This window comes from Mustela erminea, chromosome 3 (assembly GCF_009829155.1).
Source record: "Mustela erminea isolate mMusErm1 chromosome 3, mMusErm1.Pri, whole genome shotgun sequence".
NCBI classification, from domain to species: Eukaryota; Metazoa; Chordata; class Mammalia; order Carnivora; family Mustelidae; genus Mustela; species Mustela erminea.
The window spans coordinates 99374517-99389342 of NC_045616.1; the positions used below are offsets into that span (position 1 = coordinate 99374517).

The following is a 14826-nucleotide window of genomic DNA, read 5'->3' on the forward strand; positions in this document are numbered from 1 at the left end:
CAGCCTCCCGTACTCTAGACCCGGCCCTCCTACCCATGAGTGCCCCGTAGAAACCTCTGGCCTGATTTCCCAGAGTCCTTTCCCAAAATAACTTTCCACACCTGTGTGCAAGACCCACTATAAAGGGAGCCCCTCCCACATCCCTCCGCAGGTGCACCCCAGCCTGGCGCTATGGGGTGTCAGGGAGTCAGGAGGAAGGCTGGAGGGCGGTGCACTTCTCACCCCCTCCACTTGGCAGGAGGAAGCCTTTGCAAGTGTTGTGAGTGGGTGATGGAGTGGGGCTGGTAGCTTGGAGAGCACCTCTAGGGCTCTCGGGTTCTTGGGTCTCCTTCCACATACCCCAAAGGGAGCGGAAGGAGAGCACATGTCCAAGACCATCACAGTGAGATCTGGGGCCCTAGGGCCTTCCTTCCCTCTTGGAGTCCAAAGACCCCAGAGGACTCTCTGGACTAGAAGGAAGAACTTAGGTATTGCCTACCCCTTGACCCTCACTCTGCAGGCCTCAGCTCCAGGGCCCCCATGGAAAAGGAGGAATTGAAAATCTTGGATGGGTTTAAGTGAAGCTTGGTTTATTGCCCAAAGGGAAAGGACAAAGATGGGAGGGAGGGTAGGTCCCCTGTCCACTATGCTCCAGGGCCCAGGGCATGGCCTCTCTTGCCTATTTTCACCTTTCCTGTCCCCCCCACCCCATCTCTCCTGACAAGCCCCCACCTGTCACTTGTTTTCTGGAACACTAATGTTATCCTAGAAAGGGGGAGGGAGTCGGCACAGAATGCCCTCCTTATACTTGCCTTGGGGGTGGCCCCGGCCCCTAGGAAGGACTCCCAGGAAGTCTGAATCAGGAGTTGGACTCATTAAGGCAGGGTTAGGTGGACTGTTGAGCTTGCAGGTAATAGTGCTGCTGAACCCCAAGCCATGGTCTCCCTCCCTCCCCAGATGGAGAGCACACAGAATTGTAAATGCATAATGAGGATTTAATTCCTTTTTCATCACACAATATCGGGAAAGGGTTGTGGCGGTACTGCAGAACATCGGGGTGAGGATGTGGAGGGTGGTATAATGGAGGGAGGAAGGTGACGGGGAGGGGTGAGAACTCAGCCAGTGACTCAGGCACCCGCATCTCTGCGCAAGCAAACAGCTGCAAGTCCCGTTCCGGACCCACCCTTACTCCCCGCTCTGCCGAGTTGGACTTGTGTGTACAGGAGAGCCAAGCACAGGCCTCCAAACAAGACCCCCCTGGGGGCCAAGGACTCACAGTCATAGCCAGGTACCCTGCAGCCTGCTCACAGCCCCCCACGGGTGCATCAGTCCACACATGCAGGATGCCACGGACTCTCAGTCCCACAAGCCCAGACCTCTGTGGACCCACCCAAGGACAGGCCCATGCCCAGTATGCTCGGAAACACCCTTCTACCCGTCCACAGCAGACACCCAGTGCAGGCCCTTCTCTGCCCCCCGGCAGCACTTCAGGCTAGAGGCGGGTGGCGTTGTGTTGAGTAGGTTGTGCCAGGCGGGGGGAGGGGGTGGCAGGGGGCAGCTCCTCCAGGAAGACCCTGGCAGGCAGCGGTGGGGAACGGGGCTCAGGCCTGGCGCAGCACAGCGTGGCGCGGGTGATGAGGCGGTCCAGGGGCTGCAGCGAGTGCATCCAGCGGGGCAGAAAGTCCCACGTCTGCAGCCACTTGGGCAGGTGTCCAGGGCTGCGGTTCTGCAAGACGCTGACGAGCACCACAAAGGCCAGCAGGGCCCCGAAGGGTGCGCCCACACCCACCATGGCCTGCCAGCCAGCCATGGAGACGCCGAACACCAGCGAGGGTAGCAGCAGGAAGCACAAGAGGAGGTAGAGGACGGCAAACCAGCGGTACTTGGCCGTGCGTTTGCCCAGCGCCTTGGCCATGCGGATGGGCAGGCGCGTGCAGGGCACCGGGTACCAGAGCAGGATGCCCGAGATGTTAAAGAAGAAGTGGCAGAGGGCGATCTGTAGAGGAGAGGGCAGAGGGCTGAGATAGGCATGGGCCCCCGCTCCCTGTCCTGCCTGCACGGCTGGATAACGGGAGTCTGGCCCAGCCTGGGCAGCAGCAAAATCAGGGCTGATGTGCTCCTAGGAAAATACTGAGACACTTCTGCCCTAACACTACACATTTCCTCCCACTGACCCCTCTCGCAAATTCCCCAGCAGATCCTCCTGAACCCAGCAGCAAAGAGATGCATACTAGTTTCTGGCTCCGTGGCTCCTTGGCCCCAGCCCTAGGCTTGTCCTCACTCCTTTGCTCCTAGGACAGCAACCCCTTTGCCATCTGCCCCCCTACTTGTTCTTGGTCCCCGAGAATGGCCCAGCCCCCCGTCCTGCTGCACCCCTTCCTCAGAGCTCAGATCCCACTAGCTGCTGTTTGCTTGATTATCTAGGTAAATCCTGCCCGGTAGATGCTAAGGTCTTGGGGCTGGCACCAGGCCGACTTTGCCCCGTTCGGTTTCCACAGAGCCTAGGATAGTGGGTGGGCCTTAGTAGGCAGTCAGAAATTTTCATATGTGGTGTCCTACCCTGTGTCAGGTGCCACACCTCAGTCCCAGCCCTGTCTCACCCCCGGCAGGCACCCTCCCAGAGTACCTGGAAGGAGCTGGACAGCTTCTCCCGGGGGCTGGCCAGTGCAGCCAGGATGGCCGTGGTGGTAGTGCCAATGTTGGAGCCCAGCGTGAGGGGGTAGGCTCTCTCAATGCTGATCACACCCAGGCCTGGGGGTAGACAGAGAGGCTAGGTTCACTCCCAGGCACCTCCTTTGGCCCTTTCCCTGCCAGCCTGCCCCTCCCCCTGCCCCACCATGCCATGGACACTCACCAATGAGTGGGGTGATGGCCGAGGTGAACACAGAACTGCTTTGAACAACGAAGGTCATGCCGGCGCCCACCACCATGGCAAAGTAGCCTGTGGCCCAGGTGAAGGGGGCGGGGAAGTCTACGAGGACACCCCCGTCCCAGCAGGGTCAGGAGGAGGGCATGGGCAGAGGAGCCAGGACCTACCTTAGGGAGGAGGTATTGGGTACCAGCTTTCAGGTGGGGCCTTGTCTGTCCAGTCCCCTGCTCAACTGCGGGGGCTTCTACTCGCCCTCCCTGGTCTTGGATTAAAGGCCCTTCTCAGCCTGGTTGCATCAGACTGTCCCCTCTGCCCAGAATATCATTCTTACTTCATGTTCCTCCTCAGGGCTTCGTGTGGATACAAGGCTGCTGAAAAGCCCTCCCTGACCTTTGGCCCTCTGGCAGACTTTGTATCTCCCATCCCGAAGCTCCCAGAGATCCATGAATGCACCTGACCCCAGCATTCATTACGCAACCTCTGCCAGTGCCAGGCACCGTCCCCAGAGCCTGAAATGAAGCTTCCGATGAAAATCAGACCATGTCACCCCCCTACCCCAACCCTTCAAGGGCCCACGTTACCCTTACTAAAGTCCAGGCTCTGATCACAGCCTGTGGGGGCCCCCAGGGTCGGCTCCCTCCCTGTGATCTTGTTGACCTCTCCCCACCTCGATCACTGAGTTCCCCCCACACTGCTGGCCATCTTTCTGCCCAGCCTGTTCCCGCCTCTTTGCCTTTGCACTGACTGTTCCCTCTGTGCAGAACACTCTTCAGCCACATCTGACTGCTATTCCTCATTTTGGCCTCTTCACATAGGCTGCTGACTGCCCACTGAAAGCAACTTTTTCCATACTCTGTCATTTTTGCTTTCTCCTTGGGAGTCACCCCTCAATATGAATGTATCCCCCCTCGATCATTTATTTTTCATTACACATCTGTCTCCTCCTCTGGGTTGGGAATTCCCTGAGGGTGGGACCGTCTCTGGGGCTCAGCTCTGGACCCTTGGCACCAGAGTGTAGGGAGTGCCAAGGGTGTAGGGAGTATTTGTTGAATGTGTCCGTGGCCACTGAGAATCTGTTTCGAGCCACCTACTGGAATGGAACCACAGTCAGGGGCAGCCACAGATGACCAGCTGCCAGCACCTCGGGAGCCTCAGAAATCACCTGACTCTGCCCCCTCTTTGCTCACAGGGACAAACAGGCTCAAGATGGCAGGGCTTTGCCCAGATCACACAGCAAAGCAGCAGTGGGACTTAGTAAGATGTGAAAGGTCCTGTCCTGGGGTCTACACATGCAGTTCTTGGGGACTCACCTGTGTTGATAACCTTCTGAATGACCTTAGCCACCTGGCCCTTCAACAGAGAGTTGAGCATCTTGACAAGGAGAATGAGGCAGGTGCACAGGAGCACCAGGGAGCCGGCCAGCAGAATGAGCCCCACGGCCAAGTCAGGCAGCCCTGTGTCCACGAAGATGTGGTTGCCTGGCAGGGGGGAAGTGTCAAGCAGCTGAGAGCTGAACCCCCACAGCTGGTTCCCAGCCCCCCACTTTTGATGCCTTCTTAGGATTGGAGCCTAAAGTCCCACCCCAGGCTCCTTTAGCCTCAACAGCAGGGATTTACCCAAGCCCGAGACCTGAGCTGGTTGATAGCTGGTTTTCCTGGGACTGATAGCAGCAGTGGCAGGGGGCAGGGGTGGGTGCAGCCCTTCCTCTGCCCAGCTGTGCCCCTGCCATGCCAGACATCTGTGATGCAGGCACTCACATTTCTCCATGGTGACATTTCCAACGGTCCAGCTGGTGTTGGCCTCTGCCCTGGGCAGTGGGGTGGGAACCTGGATTAAGAGGAGATTGACTTAGAATTTAGGAAAATGTAGCCTGGGGTTGGAGATAAGGGGGAAGGTTAGGGAGAGGCGGGGGGTGGGGGTAGGGGGTGGAGGTGGTCCTCCTGACTACATGCCCTTGGACAGTTGGCCTGTCTCTTCTGCTGGAGAGTTGAGGGTGGAAATACCTGCCACACAAGAATCTGGCCACGGTCAGCCCTCTGCATATTCTGTCCTATCTACCCATCTGGCTCTCACTGGGGCCCACAGGGATTTTATTTATTTATTTGAGAGAGAGCACGAAGAGAGAGAGGTGAGTCAGAGGGAGAAGCAAACTCCCTGCTGAGCTGGGAGGCAATGTGGGACTCTATCCCGAGACTCCAGGATCATGACCTGAGCCTAAGGCAGTCGCTTAACCAACTGAGCTGCCCAGACGCCCCAGTCCTGTGGCTTCTTGTCCTTGTTCTCCTCAACCTCTCCTTGGCCTTGGGTGCTTCTGACCATGGCCCTCCTTATGAAAATTCTCCCTTCCCCATTCTTTACTACCAGCCCTCTCCTGGTGTTGCCCTGCCCCCTTCCCCAGCACCTGTGCCCCCATCCTCTCGCCAGAGGCACCATTAGTCCAAGCTCACTGTCCTCTTGCTCAAATCCTTATGGGGAAGGTTGGGGTATGGGGAAGGAGGACCACCAGGGGGCAGAAGTCCAGTCCCCACCTACTTCTTACCCACCTACTAAGTGGGGAGAGAGCCCCCCAATTCAGAGGGCCCAGGGCCAGGCAGGTAGCCTAACTGAGGGGCTCAGGCTGAGCGTGGAGGAGGTGGAGGACTGCGTTTTGGTCCTATACGGGCAGCAGCCATTCAGCTCCAGGCCACTGTCGCCATCCAGGGATGAAGCCCTGCATGGCCAAATGGCCCGAGTCTGCAAGAGAAATCCCATTCTTTACAATTATGTGAGGGCCACATTGGTCTGGACCACTACTTTGCAGCCTCGTTGGACTGAGGAATTATTTTTTCTTGAATGTAATTGGGGAGCCTTTCCTTGCACTGAGGATCCCAGCCCAAAGGAAGAACTGAGCCCCAGAAAGGGACAAGAACGCCTAGGGCCCCAAGCAAAATGCCAGAGCTACACCTTTTCCTTATTCACCCTCTGCCACCTCTGGGAGCTGATATGGGCACTGGTCCCAGGAAGTTCTGCCCTCCACAGCACAGCCCCAGACCTTTCCTGTGTTGAGGGTCATGTCTCAGGTGGGGCCGTGGCCCTTCAATGTCATGGCTCCTTTAGGGTTTATTCCAAATCATGTCATTTATAAAATGTATGCTAGAAATGGGAACTATTTCTGGCACCTGGCTTGAAATCTGGTTTCTCTTAGTGGCCTGAGCTGCTGTGAGTGAGGCAGTATACTCATATGTGTTCTAGCTGGCCAGACAAGGGCCCTGGGGCACCCTCAAACCCAGGCCGCCGCTGCAAGCTGAGAAACTAGGAGAGAGTAGTCTCTGGTGGACTCCACCGGAAAAGCAGGCTGGGGAGGCCATGGTAACTGCTGTGTGGGTAGGCGAGAGCTGGGTGTAAGGGGGAAAGCCGTGTGTCAGCTGTCCAGTGGATGTGAGCAAGTCCTGTTTCTTGTGCCAACGACCTGGGACAAATCATGCCACCTCTCAGCCTGTTTAAAGCAGATGACATAAGAGCTGTTATAAAGGGGTGCCTGGGTGGCTTGTCGGTTAAGCATCTGCCTTCGGCTCAGATCATGGTCCCGGTGCCCTGAGATCGAGCCCCACGTTGGGCTCCTTGCTCAGCGGGGAGCCTCCTCCCTCTCCCTCTGCCTGCTGCTCCCCTGCCTATTCTCTCTCTCTAAAATAAATAAATCTTTAAAAACAAAAGAGAGAGAGAGAGAAAGAGAGAGCTGCTGTAAAGGTTACGGGAGGAAATGTGTGCCAAGTGCTCTCTGCAGACTTATGTTAAGTCTTCAGTAAGACATCATGCCTCCTAATCAGGATTAGACCCCCTCCATTGCCGGGCCCATCTAGGACCACATGGTGGGAAGAGCATGTGCTTATGTGTTTGTGTGAGATTGATGTCCTAGGTTAGGATCAATAGCTCCTGACAGTGTCTCAGGGTCCTGGCCCTGTTGGGGAACACTGTGATGGACTAGCTTGGAGCCCTGGGCAAATGATCCCTGAGACAAATGGGTACCTGATCAGCCTGTGCCCCACTGACCTGGCTGGGCCCAGGGTCTCTTAGGGGAGGAACTTCATGGGAGGGGGGTATCATCTGACTCAGGGGGTATCATCTGACTCAGGGCTGGCTGTGTGTGGGCAGGGCAAACCTGAGGGCTAAGGTCTAGGGTTTTGACCCTTGACCTTCCTGCCAGGGTTTTGTGCCTCTGGCTTGGGTTATGTGGCTCTGGCTGAGCTGGTGGGGAGGTGGGTAGAATGCAGAGACTGTAAAGGGCTAGAGAGGAGTAGGAGGGGCGATGCCAGAGAATGTGTAGGCTGTATGGTCAGGCTGGGAGTGGGTACTGAGTGAGGGAAGGGAGCAGGCCCAGGGCTTCCTTGTCAAGAAGGTGGGAGCTCCTCTAGCCCTGACAAAGAACTGGGCAGCCCAGGGTCTGGGACATACCCCTAGGTGTGCCCATCCTTCCTGGACCTGGGGATGTGGTAGGAGGGGTGAGTTCTGTGGGAAGAACAGAATAAATGAGCCCCAAGAGTCCTAAGCTGAAACTCCATCTGAGCCACTCCCAGCTCTGTGATACTGGACCAAACACCTAACCTCTCTGGGCCCCAGTTTCCTTCCCTTGGAGCATGAGGTCTATAACGCTGCCCACCGCTTCCCAGGGGCTTGTTTTGAGGATTCTTGGAAGAGAGTTAGGATTTAAGTGCCAGTAGGAGGTGCAGGACACGATTAAGCTCGCAGAAGACTGTGAGGCTCCAAGAATCCTCTCCCTGGGAGAAACACACAGGATGTGAGCCTGTGCCGTAGTTCAGCCTGAAGCAGAAGGGGAGCTCAGTGTCTTTGTTTTTCTGGAAGCAGAAATCACCGTGCCAGCTGCGCCATCTGGTGGCAAAGTGGAGAACTCCTTAGAGCCGCACCTACTGCTGCTGGAGAAGTCTCTGGCTGTGGTCAGCTGTGGCATTCAGGCGGGATGGGCAGAGTAGCAAATGGACATACATGATAGGACACCAGACTGACTTCTGGAAGAGGCAGTGAGATGGAGATTCAGAAGCATGGGCTCCAGATTCCACCAGGATTTTCATCTTATCTCCATGGTATGGATTTGGGCAAGCCGCTCTGAGCCTATAAAATGGACCAGAGATAGGGCGCCTGGGTGGCTCAGTGGATTGGGCCGCTGCCTTGGGCTCAGGTCATGATCTCAGGGTCCTGGGATCGAGTCCCACATCAGGCTGTCTGCTCGGCAGGGAGTCTGCTTTCCTCTCTCTCTCTGCCTGCCTGCCTGTCTGCCTGTCTACTGGTGATCGCACTCTGTCAAATAAATAAATAAATAAATAAATAAAATCTTAAAAAAAAAAAGGACCAGAGATAAATCCTATGTCCCTGGCTGCAAGTCCTTGAGGAATGCTTGTTTAAACCAGGCAAGTAGGGTTGGCAGTCCATAGTGTGAGTACATAAGAAGGTAATTCCCAGGACAAGGGTAGGCCCCTGGAGTGTCAAGAGGTGTTGGAACGTTAAAATTGCCTCTGGGTTTTCTTCCACCATCTGGAAACCTTCAGATTCCCAATACTGATTTTGGTGACTGGGTTTCTTGGAGACTGGCTTGGGTGAGGTTGGGTCCAGTTGGGGGGCGGAGAACGGAGGCCACCAGGACAGGTTGGAAGGGAGACATGGTGGTCACAGGAAAAGTTCGAGTCTGGTGTAGGAAGAGCCCCCAGCACACATGGACAGAGCAGGCACGGGGCTGCGGAGCCATGTTCCACATGGACTGACCTCAAGAGAGGATGAGAAAAGGGAGCTCGAATGCCACCTGTCTGCTACTCTTCAAGCCAGGGAAATCCCGTATGGATACTGTTGTGGCGGACCCATTCTTCTGGGACAGCGGGCTGCGAGACCAGCACTCGGAAGTGATGTAGGGAGCAGTGGGGACAGCGACCTGGGCAGGTAAACTTGGGTGGCTGACTTCACGCAAGCAGGCCCGGGTTTCTCCTGCAGAAGATGGGTTGTCCGTCTACCTTGCCCTACATTGTGAGGATTCCAGCAGGGGCAGGCAGCGTCTGGTGCACCTGTTGCAGTGGGGGGAGGCCAGCTGAGCACAGCTGCAGGCAGGCACCAGGGAGGGACTCCGCAGCCCAGGAGCTCCCTCCTGTGGCTTGTTTCCTGTGAAGATCCAGCGGTGTGATGTCTGTGTCGCCCCCATTCTGCTATGGAGTGAAGAGGTTTTGGGCAATTCAGAGAGTGCCCAGGGGGCAGGTGAGAAGGCAGCACCATGTTGGAGGGGTCACAAAGCCAGCCTGAGAGCTGCCCGCATGGGCTTTTTGATGTCCGACTGCCTGAAACACTCAGAAGTGCCAGACCAGAGCTGCGCACGGCTCTGATGCGAAGGAAGCCACTGCAGAAGGTGGGTTGAAAGGCTGCTCTGTGTTCACGCTGGGATCAAGGGCCAGTGATATCAAGTAGCAAGTAGGAAGGAGGAGGGGGCCGGGCCTGCTGAGCCCTGGGCTTCGGGTTGCCTTCGCTCTGTTCTGAATGGAGTCGCTTCTTGGATGTGGCAACTGAGGTAAAGCAAATACCGTGGATCAGGGTTTTGATGAAGCACTTCCCTTTCCGTGGCTGAGTGAGAAAGTGCGCCGATCGCCTGCTTTCTTGTGAGCCTGGTGTCATGGCAGGTGCACAAGCGTCCCACTGATCCAAACAGGTCTCCGTTCTGGGCAGTAGAAATGGTGCAGAAGGACACATGGATGCATGCCTGTGGCAGTCTCCAGGGGAAGAGCCCCGACAAGAGTACTAGTCGCTGTTGTGTCTCCAGGGAGGTCTCCACACAGCCCCCTTTTCTTGTTCCTGTTTGTCCAGCTTTCCCAGGCACCCTCATAACCCCTTCACCCCCTTGCCACGTTACCTGGGCCCCTAAACGTGGCACAGCTGAGTCACGAACCCCTGGCATCTTGGCGGGGAGAAGAGAGCCCTAGACTGCTAGATCTGTCCTCAGGGCCCTGAAATGGTAGGACAAGCTCGGGCAAGTGTCTCAGCCTTTCAGAACCTATACTCTCCCTGTGAAGCCAGAAGGTAGAGCCAGATTAGTGGTTCTCAAACTTGAGCGCAGAGCTGACTGAGAAGACTTGTTGAAACATAGGCTGCTCTGTCCCATCCCCTCAAGTTTTTTCTGATAGTTTTTCCTAGACCTACTTAGGTCTAGGGAAAGGCTGAATATCTTGTAGCTTTAATAGGTTCCCAGGTGGCACAAGTGCCTCTGGTCCACAGTTTGAGAACCACTGGGCTAGATCAATGACATGCCAACTCAAGTTGATTGGTAATAACTCCCCAAAGCCGCTGGGGGACTGGAAGGGATTGGTACAATATTCCTTGTGGCCAGACCTGAGACTTACCCCTGTGGGGTCTGGGTGGCACCAGATCCGTATCAGACTGTGGTTTCTCAGGGACTCGTCGCCAGTGGCAATGCTGGTAATCACAGATTTGTCCAGCTGTGCACAAGATGTGGGTGGGGGGCGTGAGAGAGGGGTCCTTACTATCCCACATCACCCTCCACGCCAGCCTTGCCCCACCTGGATGATGAGCTTGGTGAAGGGCTCTGTGATGATCTTGAGCAGGTCGGGGGCATCGCGGCCGCCATGGATGTTGAAGGAGGCAACCACCAGTCGAGTGACATGGTACAGGTACCCGGTGGCAGCCTCCAGGGGCAGCAGGACCAGAACCGACAGCCAGTTAAAGCAGTCATGCACCGTGGCCCCTGCAAAGGCCCTGGGCAGGGAGGCCACATTACAGGGCGGGCCGGGGTCAGGATGCACTTCAGCTGGGGGCTCCTGGCCCTGGGGACCACCCTCCCCCAACACACACAGGCCCCTCACCACTCTACCCCCTCACCGCCGGAAGTCAGTCCTGTCCCCTGCCTGCATCAGGGCCACGATGGTGTTGGTGACAGATGTGCCGATGTTGGAGCCCATGATGATGGGGATGGCAGAGCTCACCTCCAGCACTAGCAGAAGAGGAGAGCCCTTCACTGACTGTGTGAGGGCCACCAGCTCCTGCCCCGGAAACACCTGCCCACATCCCAGCCCCCCCTGGGCAGTTCTGCCACGATACTGCCCAGCCTTGGTGTCCCAGGGACACGTGTGTGACCAAGCACGGTGGACAGATGCACTGTGCGTGCACGTGTGGATCCGAGGGCCCAAGTCCGGCACGTGGAGACAGATCTGTACCCATGTGTGCATGGTACACGAGCGTGGTGGTTAGTTTCATGAGTCAGCTTAGCCAGGCTACAGGACTCAGTCATTCAGTCCGATGCTCATCTAGCTGCTGCTGGAAGGTATTCCACAGGTGTGATTCACCTCTACAACCGGCTGACTTTAAGTGAAGGGGATCACCCTTGGTGATCTCAGTGGGCCTCATCCAGCGAGATAAAAGGCCTTAAGAGCAAAATGGAGGCCATCCAGCATTGGCTTTCCCCCAAGAGTTCCAGCCTACCCTTCCTAACAACCTGCCCTATGGATTTTGGATTTGCTCAGCCAGCCCCACAATCATGTAAACCAATTCCTTGCAATAAATCATATGTATAGCTCCAGCAGGTTCTGTTTCCCTGGCCAGTGGAATAAGTGACTATGGGTGATAAGGTGCTGAGCCTTCCTGGGGCAGGACTCCCCACCTGTCACCCTTTCCAGATCTTCAGACACCCCTCCTGGCTGAGACTATTCCTGGCCACAGCTTGGAAAATGGAGTGCGAGAAGCTGGAGTCCTGCCCTTTGCTCTTAACTCCCTGGCCCCCTTCTCCCCCTGGCCCCAGCCCTGACATGCTGCATCAGCCCCCTCCAGGGCACGCAGCCCCCCACGCCCTTTCCCTAGCCACAGCGGGCCTACTTACAGCCAGAGGAGACCATGCTGACAACGATGGACGTGGAGGTGCTGGAGCTCTGGACCAGCACGGTCACTAGGATCCCCACCACCAGCCCCGCGACTGGGTTGGACAGGATGGCGTTGTCCTTGAAGATATCACCAGCCACCTTCCCTGAGGACCAGGAGCCAGCATTGCGTGATGCCCTTCAGGAACCCTGTCCCAATCCCCTCCCCCTGGCCCTACCTCCAGCCAGCTGGAAAGCGGAGCTGAGCACGTCCAGGGAGCAGACGAAGAGGTAGAGAAAGGCGAGCATCAGGGGCACCTTGACGAGGGTCATGCCAGCCCGGCACAGCTTCTGGGCCAGCCCAGACTCTGGAGATGGGCTGGGCATGAGCACTGGGGCCAGGGGCTAGGGTACTGAATGTTGCCACCCCTGCTGTCCACCCCCGGCCCGGACCCACCTGGCTTCTGCTCCTCCTCCAGGGCCAGCTTGGCAGGCAAGGGGTCATGGCACTCCAGAACCTCCCCGTAGGGGCAGCTGTGCTCGGTAAGGGCCACAGGGCCCAGGCTGGGGAAGGCGTAGGCGGAGGTCCCTGGGATCCTGTGCAGCACTGGGGAGGGAGGCTGGTTAGGAGTTCCCAGAAGCCCTGGGATAGGCTCAGAGGGGTGGACACCTCACTGGGATGTGAGCGACTGTGGGCATTCAGGGTCCATGGATGGGAGGAGCACTCACCCTGAGGGCTGGGCACGTAGGCAAAGGCTGTCCCATGCATCATGTGGCCCCCTCGGACTGGTAGTGGGGAGACAGCCGGGCCCCCCAGCCTCTCTCCATAGGACATCATCCTGGGCACACACTGTGGGGTGGCAGCAACACTGAGGGACAGCTACTGTCCTGAAAACTTACACATACCCACACACCCACTGTCCACATCCATACCCCCATACTCACACGCACACATACCCGTGGTGTGTGACCCCTAGACACACACCCAGGGAAGTATGCCCTCTACCCCATAATAGCAGAGATGCTCAGGTACTCGGGCCAGATGCTTGTACTCATCAGGCAGTGAGTATTTATGAAGAATCTGCTGTAGCCTAGGCACTGGACTAGACGCTGGGGTAGAGCAATGGCTAAATACAAGGACAGCTCCTGCCCCCCAGAAAGCTCCAAGTCTCACGGGGAGACAGATGTCAATGAAATAATCTCTTGTGGCAATAGGGCCAAGGGTTCTAATGACAGATACAAGTGCTACCAGTGTGCCCCATGGCAGGGGGTGGAGGGGAGACATGATCAAGCTGAGATGAACATGAGTAGGAGGGGCCGGATGGCAAGGGACAAGGGCGCGGGTGCAGGGGCCCCTGGAGAGGAAGGAGCTGGGAGTGCCCTGCAGCCGGCGGGGGCCGGGGAACGTGTGTTAGCCGAGCTTGCGGATATGGGCCAAGGCTGCACATGCAGGAGGAGTTCTGACCGTTCTGAGAGCCATGAGGAGACATGGACACCTGTTGGCTCTTGGGACCAGCTGGACATGCACTCAGGAAAGGGTCTACTGGCCAGAATCCTGAGTTCCTGGGTTACCCTCACAACTGAATTTCTTTCCCCACTTGCCTCCCTGCCTCCTAGCAATAAACAAACACTGATGGCCTTTCTCCCATGAATGAGTTTCAGACCAAGGCTGGTTTAGATAAGGAGGTTTCCCTGTATTATCTCCAATCTGAGAAGCCGTTGGTTTGCTTTAGGGCCCCTTGAACTGTCCCAGGAGTTCTTGGTTGTTGGGGTGGGAGTACCCCAGCCTCTATCAGCTACCCATAATCCCACACCCCTATATTGTCCCAGGGGCCCTTGGCTGTTTGGAGGAGTGGGGGTGCTGAGCTAAATTCCAAGTGTTGGAAGAGCATGAGTCCTCTTTCCTTTGGGGTGGGGGGTAAGCCAGACTAGACTGGGCCCGAGCAGGAAGGGGAAGCAGAATTAGGGCAGAGGAGAGGAAGCAGGAGTGATAGGCTATTGCCTACTAAGACTTGGGGATGGGTTTGGGAGAGGGGAGCCTTGGGCTTACCTTGGGGTTCTGTGTTTCAGCTCCTGCTCAGCTGCTTAAGGAAGCCCCAGGGGCCTGAGGAAGGGCTGGGACCCTCCTCTTTATACCCTTGGGTCAAGGGCAAAGTCCTAAAACCCTAGCTGCCCTCCCTCTGTTCCCCGATTAACCTCCCCCCCTGAGATTCCTCCCAGTTAATTACTAATCGTCAGCTCTGCTGGGGGAGTCCATGATCAAACTTTCCCTTTCCCCACACAGAAACTCAGCCTGACAGAGACCCAAACCCAGCTAGGGTACCTCTTCTGCCCCCAAGCAGAGATCCTGATGCTACTTAGGCACCTTATTCCCATAGTCCTCAAGGAAATTTCACGGCTCCAGCCCCTTCCCCTCATTCTTGGCCTAACACGACTCCCCGTGGGAATAGCCTTGCCATGCATCTGGATGTCTGTGGGTCTGTCTGTGGGTCTTGGGGGCATTTAGAGGAGAGGGAGCATGCGATGGAAGAAGTAACAGGAGAGAAACCCGGAAAGGCTGCATAGTGCTGAGTCAGGGAGAGTCTCTAGCCTGCAACCACAGATCCAGGATTCGTCTGAGAGAATGTGGAACCCCTGGTTCCAGGAAGGGCCTGGTTCAGGAAGGGCCTGGTCTGCATTTTAGAATGGTTTCTTTAGCGGGAGGTTGTCCGTCAAAGGGGCAAGTCTGGAAGCATAGGGACCAGCCAAGAGGCTGATGAGATGGTCTAGAGAAGAGATGATGGGGTCTGAATCCAGTGGACCAGGAGGGATGAGTAGCTCCATCCCAGGGATACTTGGGTAGTGGAATGGGGGAGGGGAGCACGGCAGATAGACGAGCTATATGACAGCCGGGTTGCTGGATTGAGATGCTGATGATGGTATGGGGTCTGTTGCAAAACTCCCGAAACCCAGAGAGGACTCTTAGGGAGGCTTTGGGAAGCTTGTTTCCCTTTCACAGGACTCTGGAGCTTGAATTAGGGTCCAGCTGTACAAGAGAGATGAGAAGAGATATTCCCTTCTGAGGGAGAAAGATACAACAGATCCAGCAGGGGTGGGTTCCACTCAAAATCTAGCTTGGACAACTGCCTGAGTAACCTGTCCAAC

At 56.5% G+C, this 14826-nt stretch overlaps 1 protein-coding gene across 4 annotated transcripts; it reads right to left on the bottom strand.

The window, feature by feature from the left end:
• Nucleotides 1–953: 953 nt before the first annotated feature.
• Nucleotides 954–13806, bottom strand: SLC34A1 (solute carrier family 34 member 1). Of its 4 annotated transcripts, none has more exons than XM_032336879.1 (13): nucleotides 13733–13806; nucleotides 12412–12532; nucleotides 12140–12289; nucleotides 11922–12050; nucleotides 11706–11849; nucleotides 10712–10823; nucleotides 10393–10588; nucleotides 10216–10311; nucleotides 4606–4675; nucleotides 4159–4326; nucleotides 2834–2950; nucleotides 2606–2730; nucleotides 954–1975 (listed from the first exon to the last, which is right to left on the bottom strand). In XM_032336879.1, exons 2-13 carry the CDS (start codon nucleotides 12518–12520, stop codon nucleotides 1472–1474), a joined length of 1920 nt encoding a protein of 639 aa, XP_032192770.1. In that variant the 5' UTR covers nucleotides 12521–12532; nucleotides 13733–13806; the 3' UTR covers nucleotides 954–1471. The 4 variants fall into 4 exon arrangements, with proteins under 4 accessions (XP_032192770.1, XP_032192771.1, XP_032192772.1 ...); XM_032336880.1 differs by having other exon boundaries at nucleotides 12412–12577; nucleotides 13733–13758; XM_032336881.1 differs by lacking the exons at nucleotides 954–1975; nucleotides 2606–2730 and having other exon boundaries at nucleotides 2932–3015.
• Between the last annotated feature and the right edge of the window lie 1020 nt (nucleotides 13807–14826).

What these genes read in the sequence shown, in the direction of transcription:
- SLC34A1 (XM_032336879.1), bottom strand. Translation starts at nt 12,520, where the DNA reads ATGATGTCCTATGGAGAGAGGCTGGGGGGCCCGGCTGTCTCCCCACTA. An exon ending in CAGCATGGTCTCCTCTGGCT is followed by an intron (nt 10,824 to 11,705) that starts GTAAGTAGGCCC and finishes CTCTTCTGCTAG; the next exon opens with TGCTGGAGGTGAGCTCTGCC. An exon ending in AGCTGTCCAGCTCCTTCCAG is followed by an intron (nt 1,976 to 2,605) that starts GTACTCTGGGAG and finishes TCTCCTCTACAG; the next exon opens with ATCGCCCTCTGCCACTTCTT.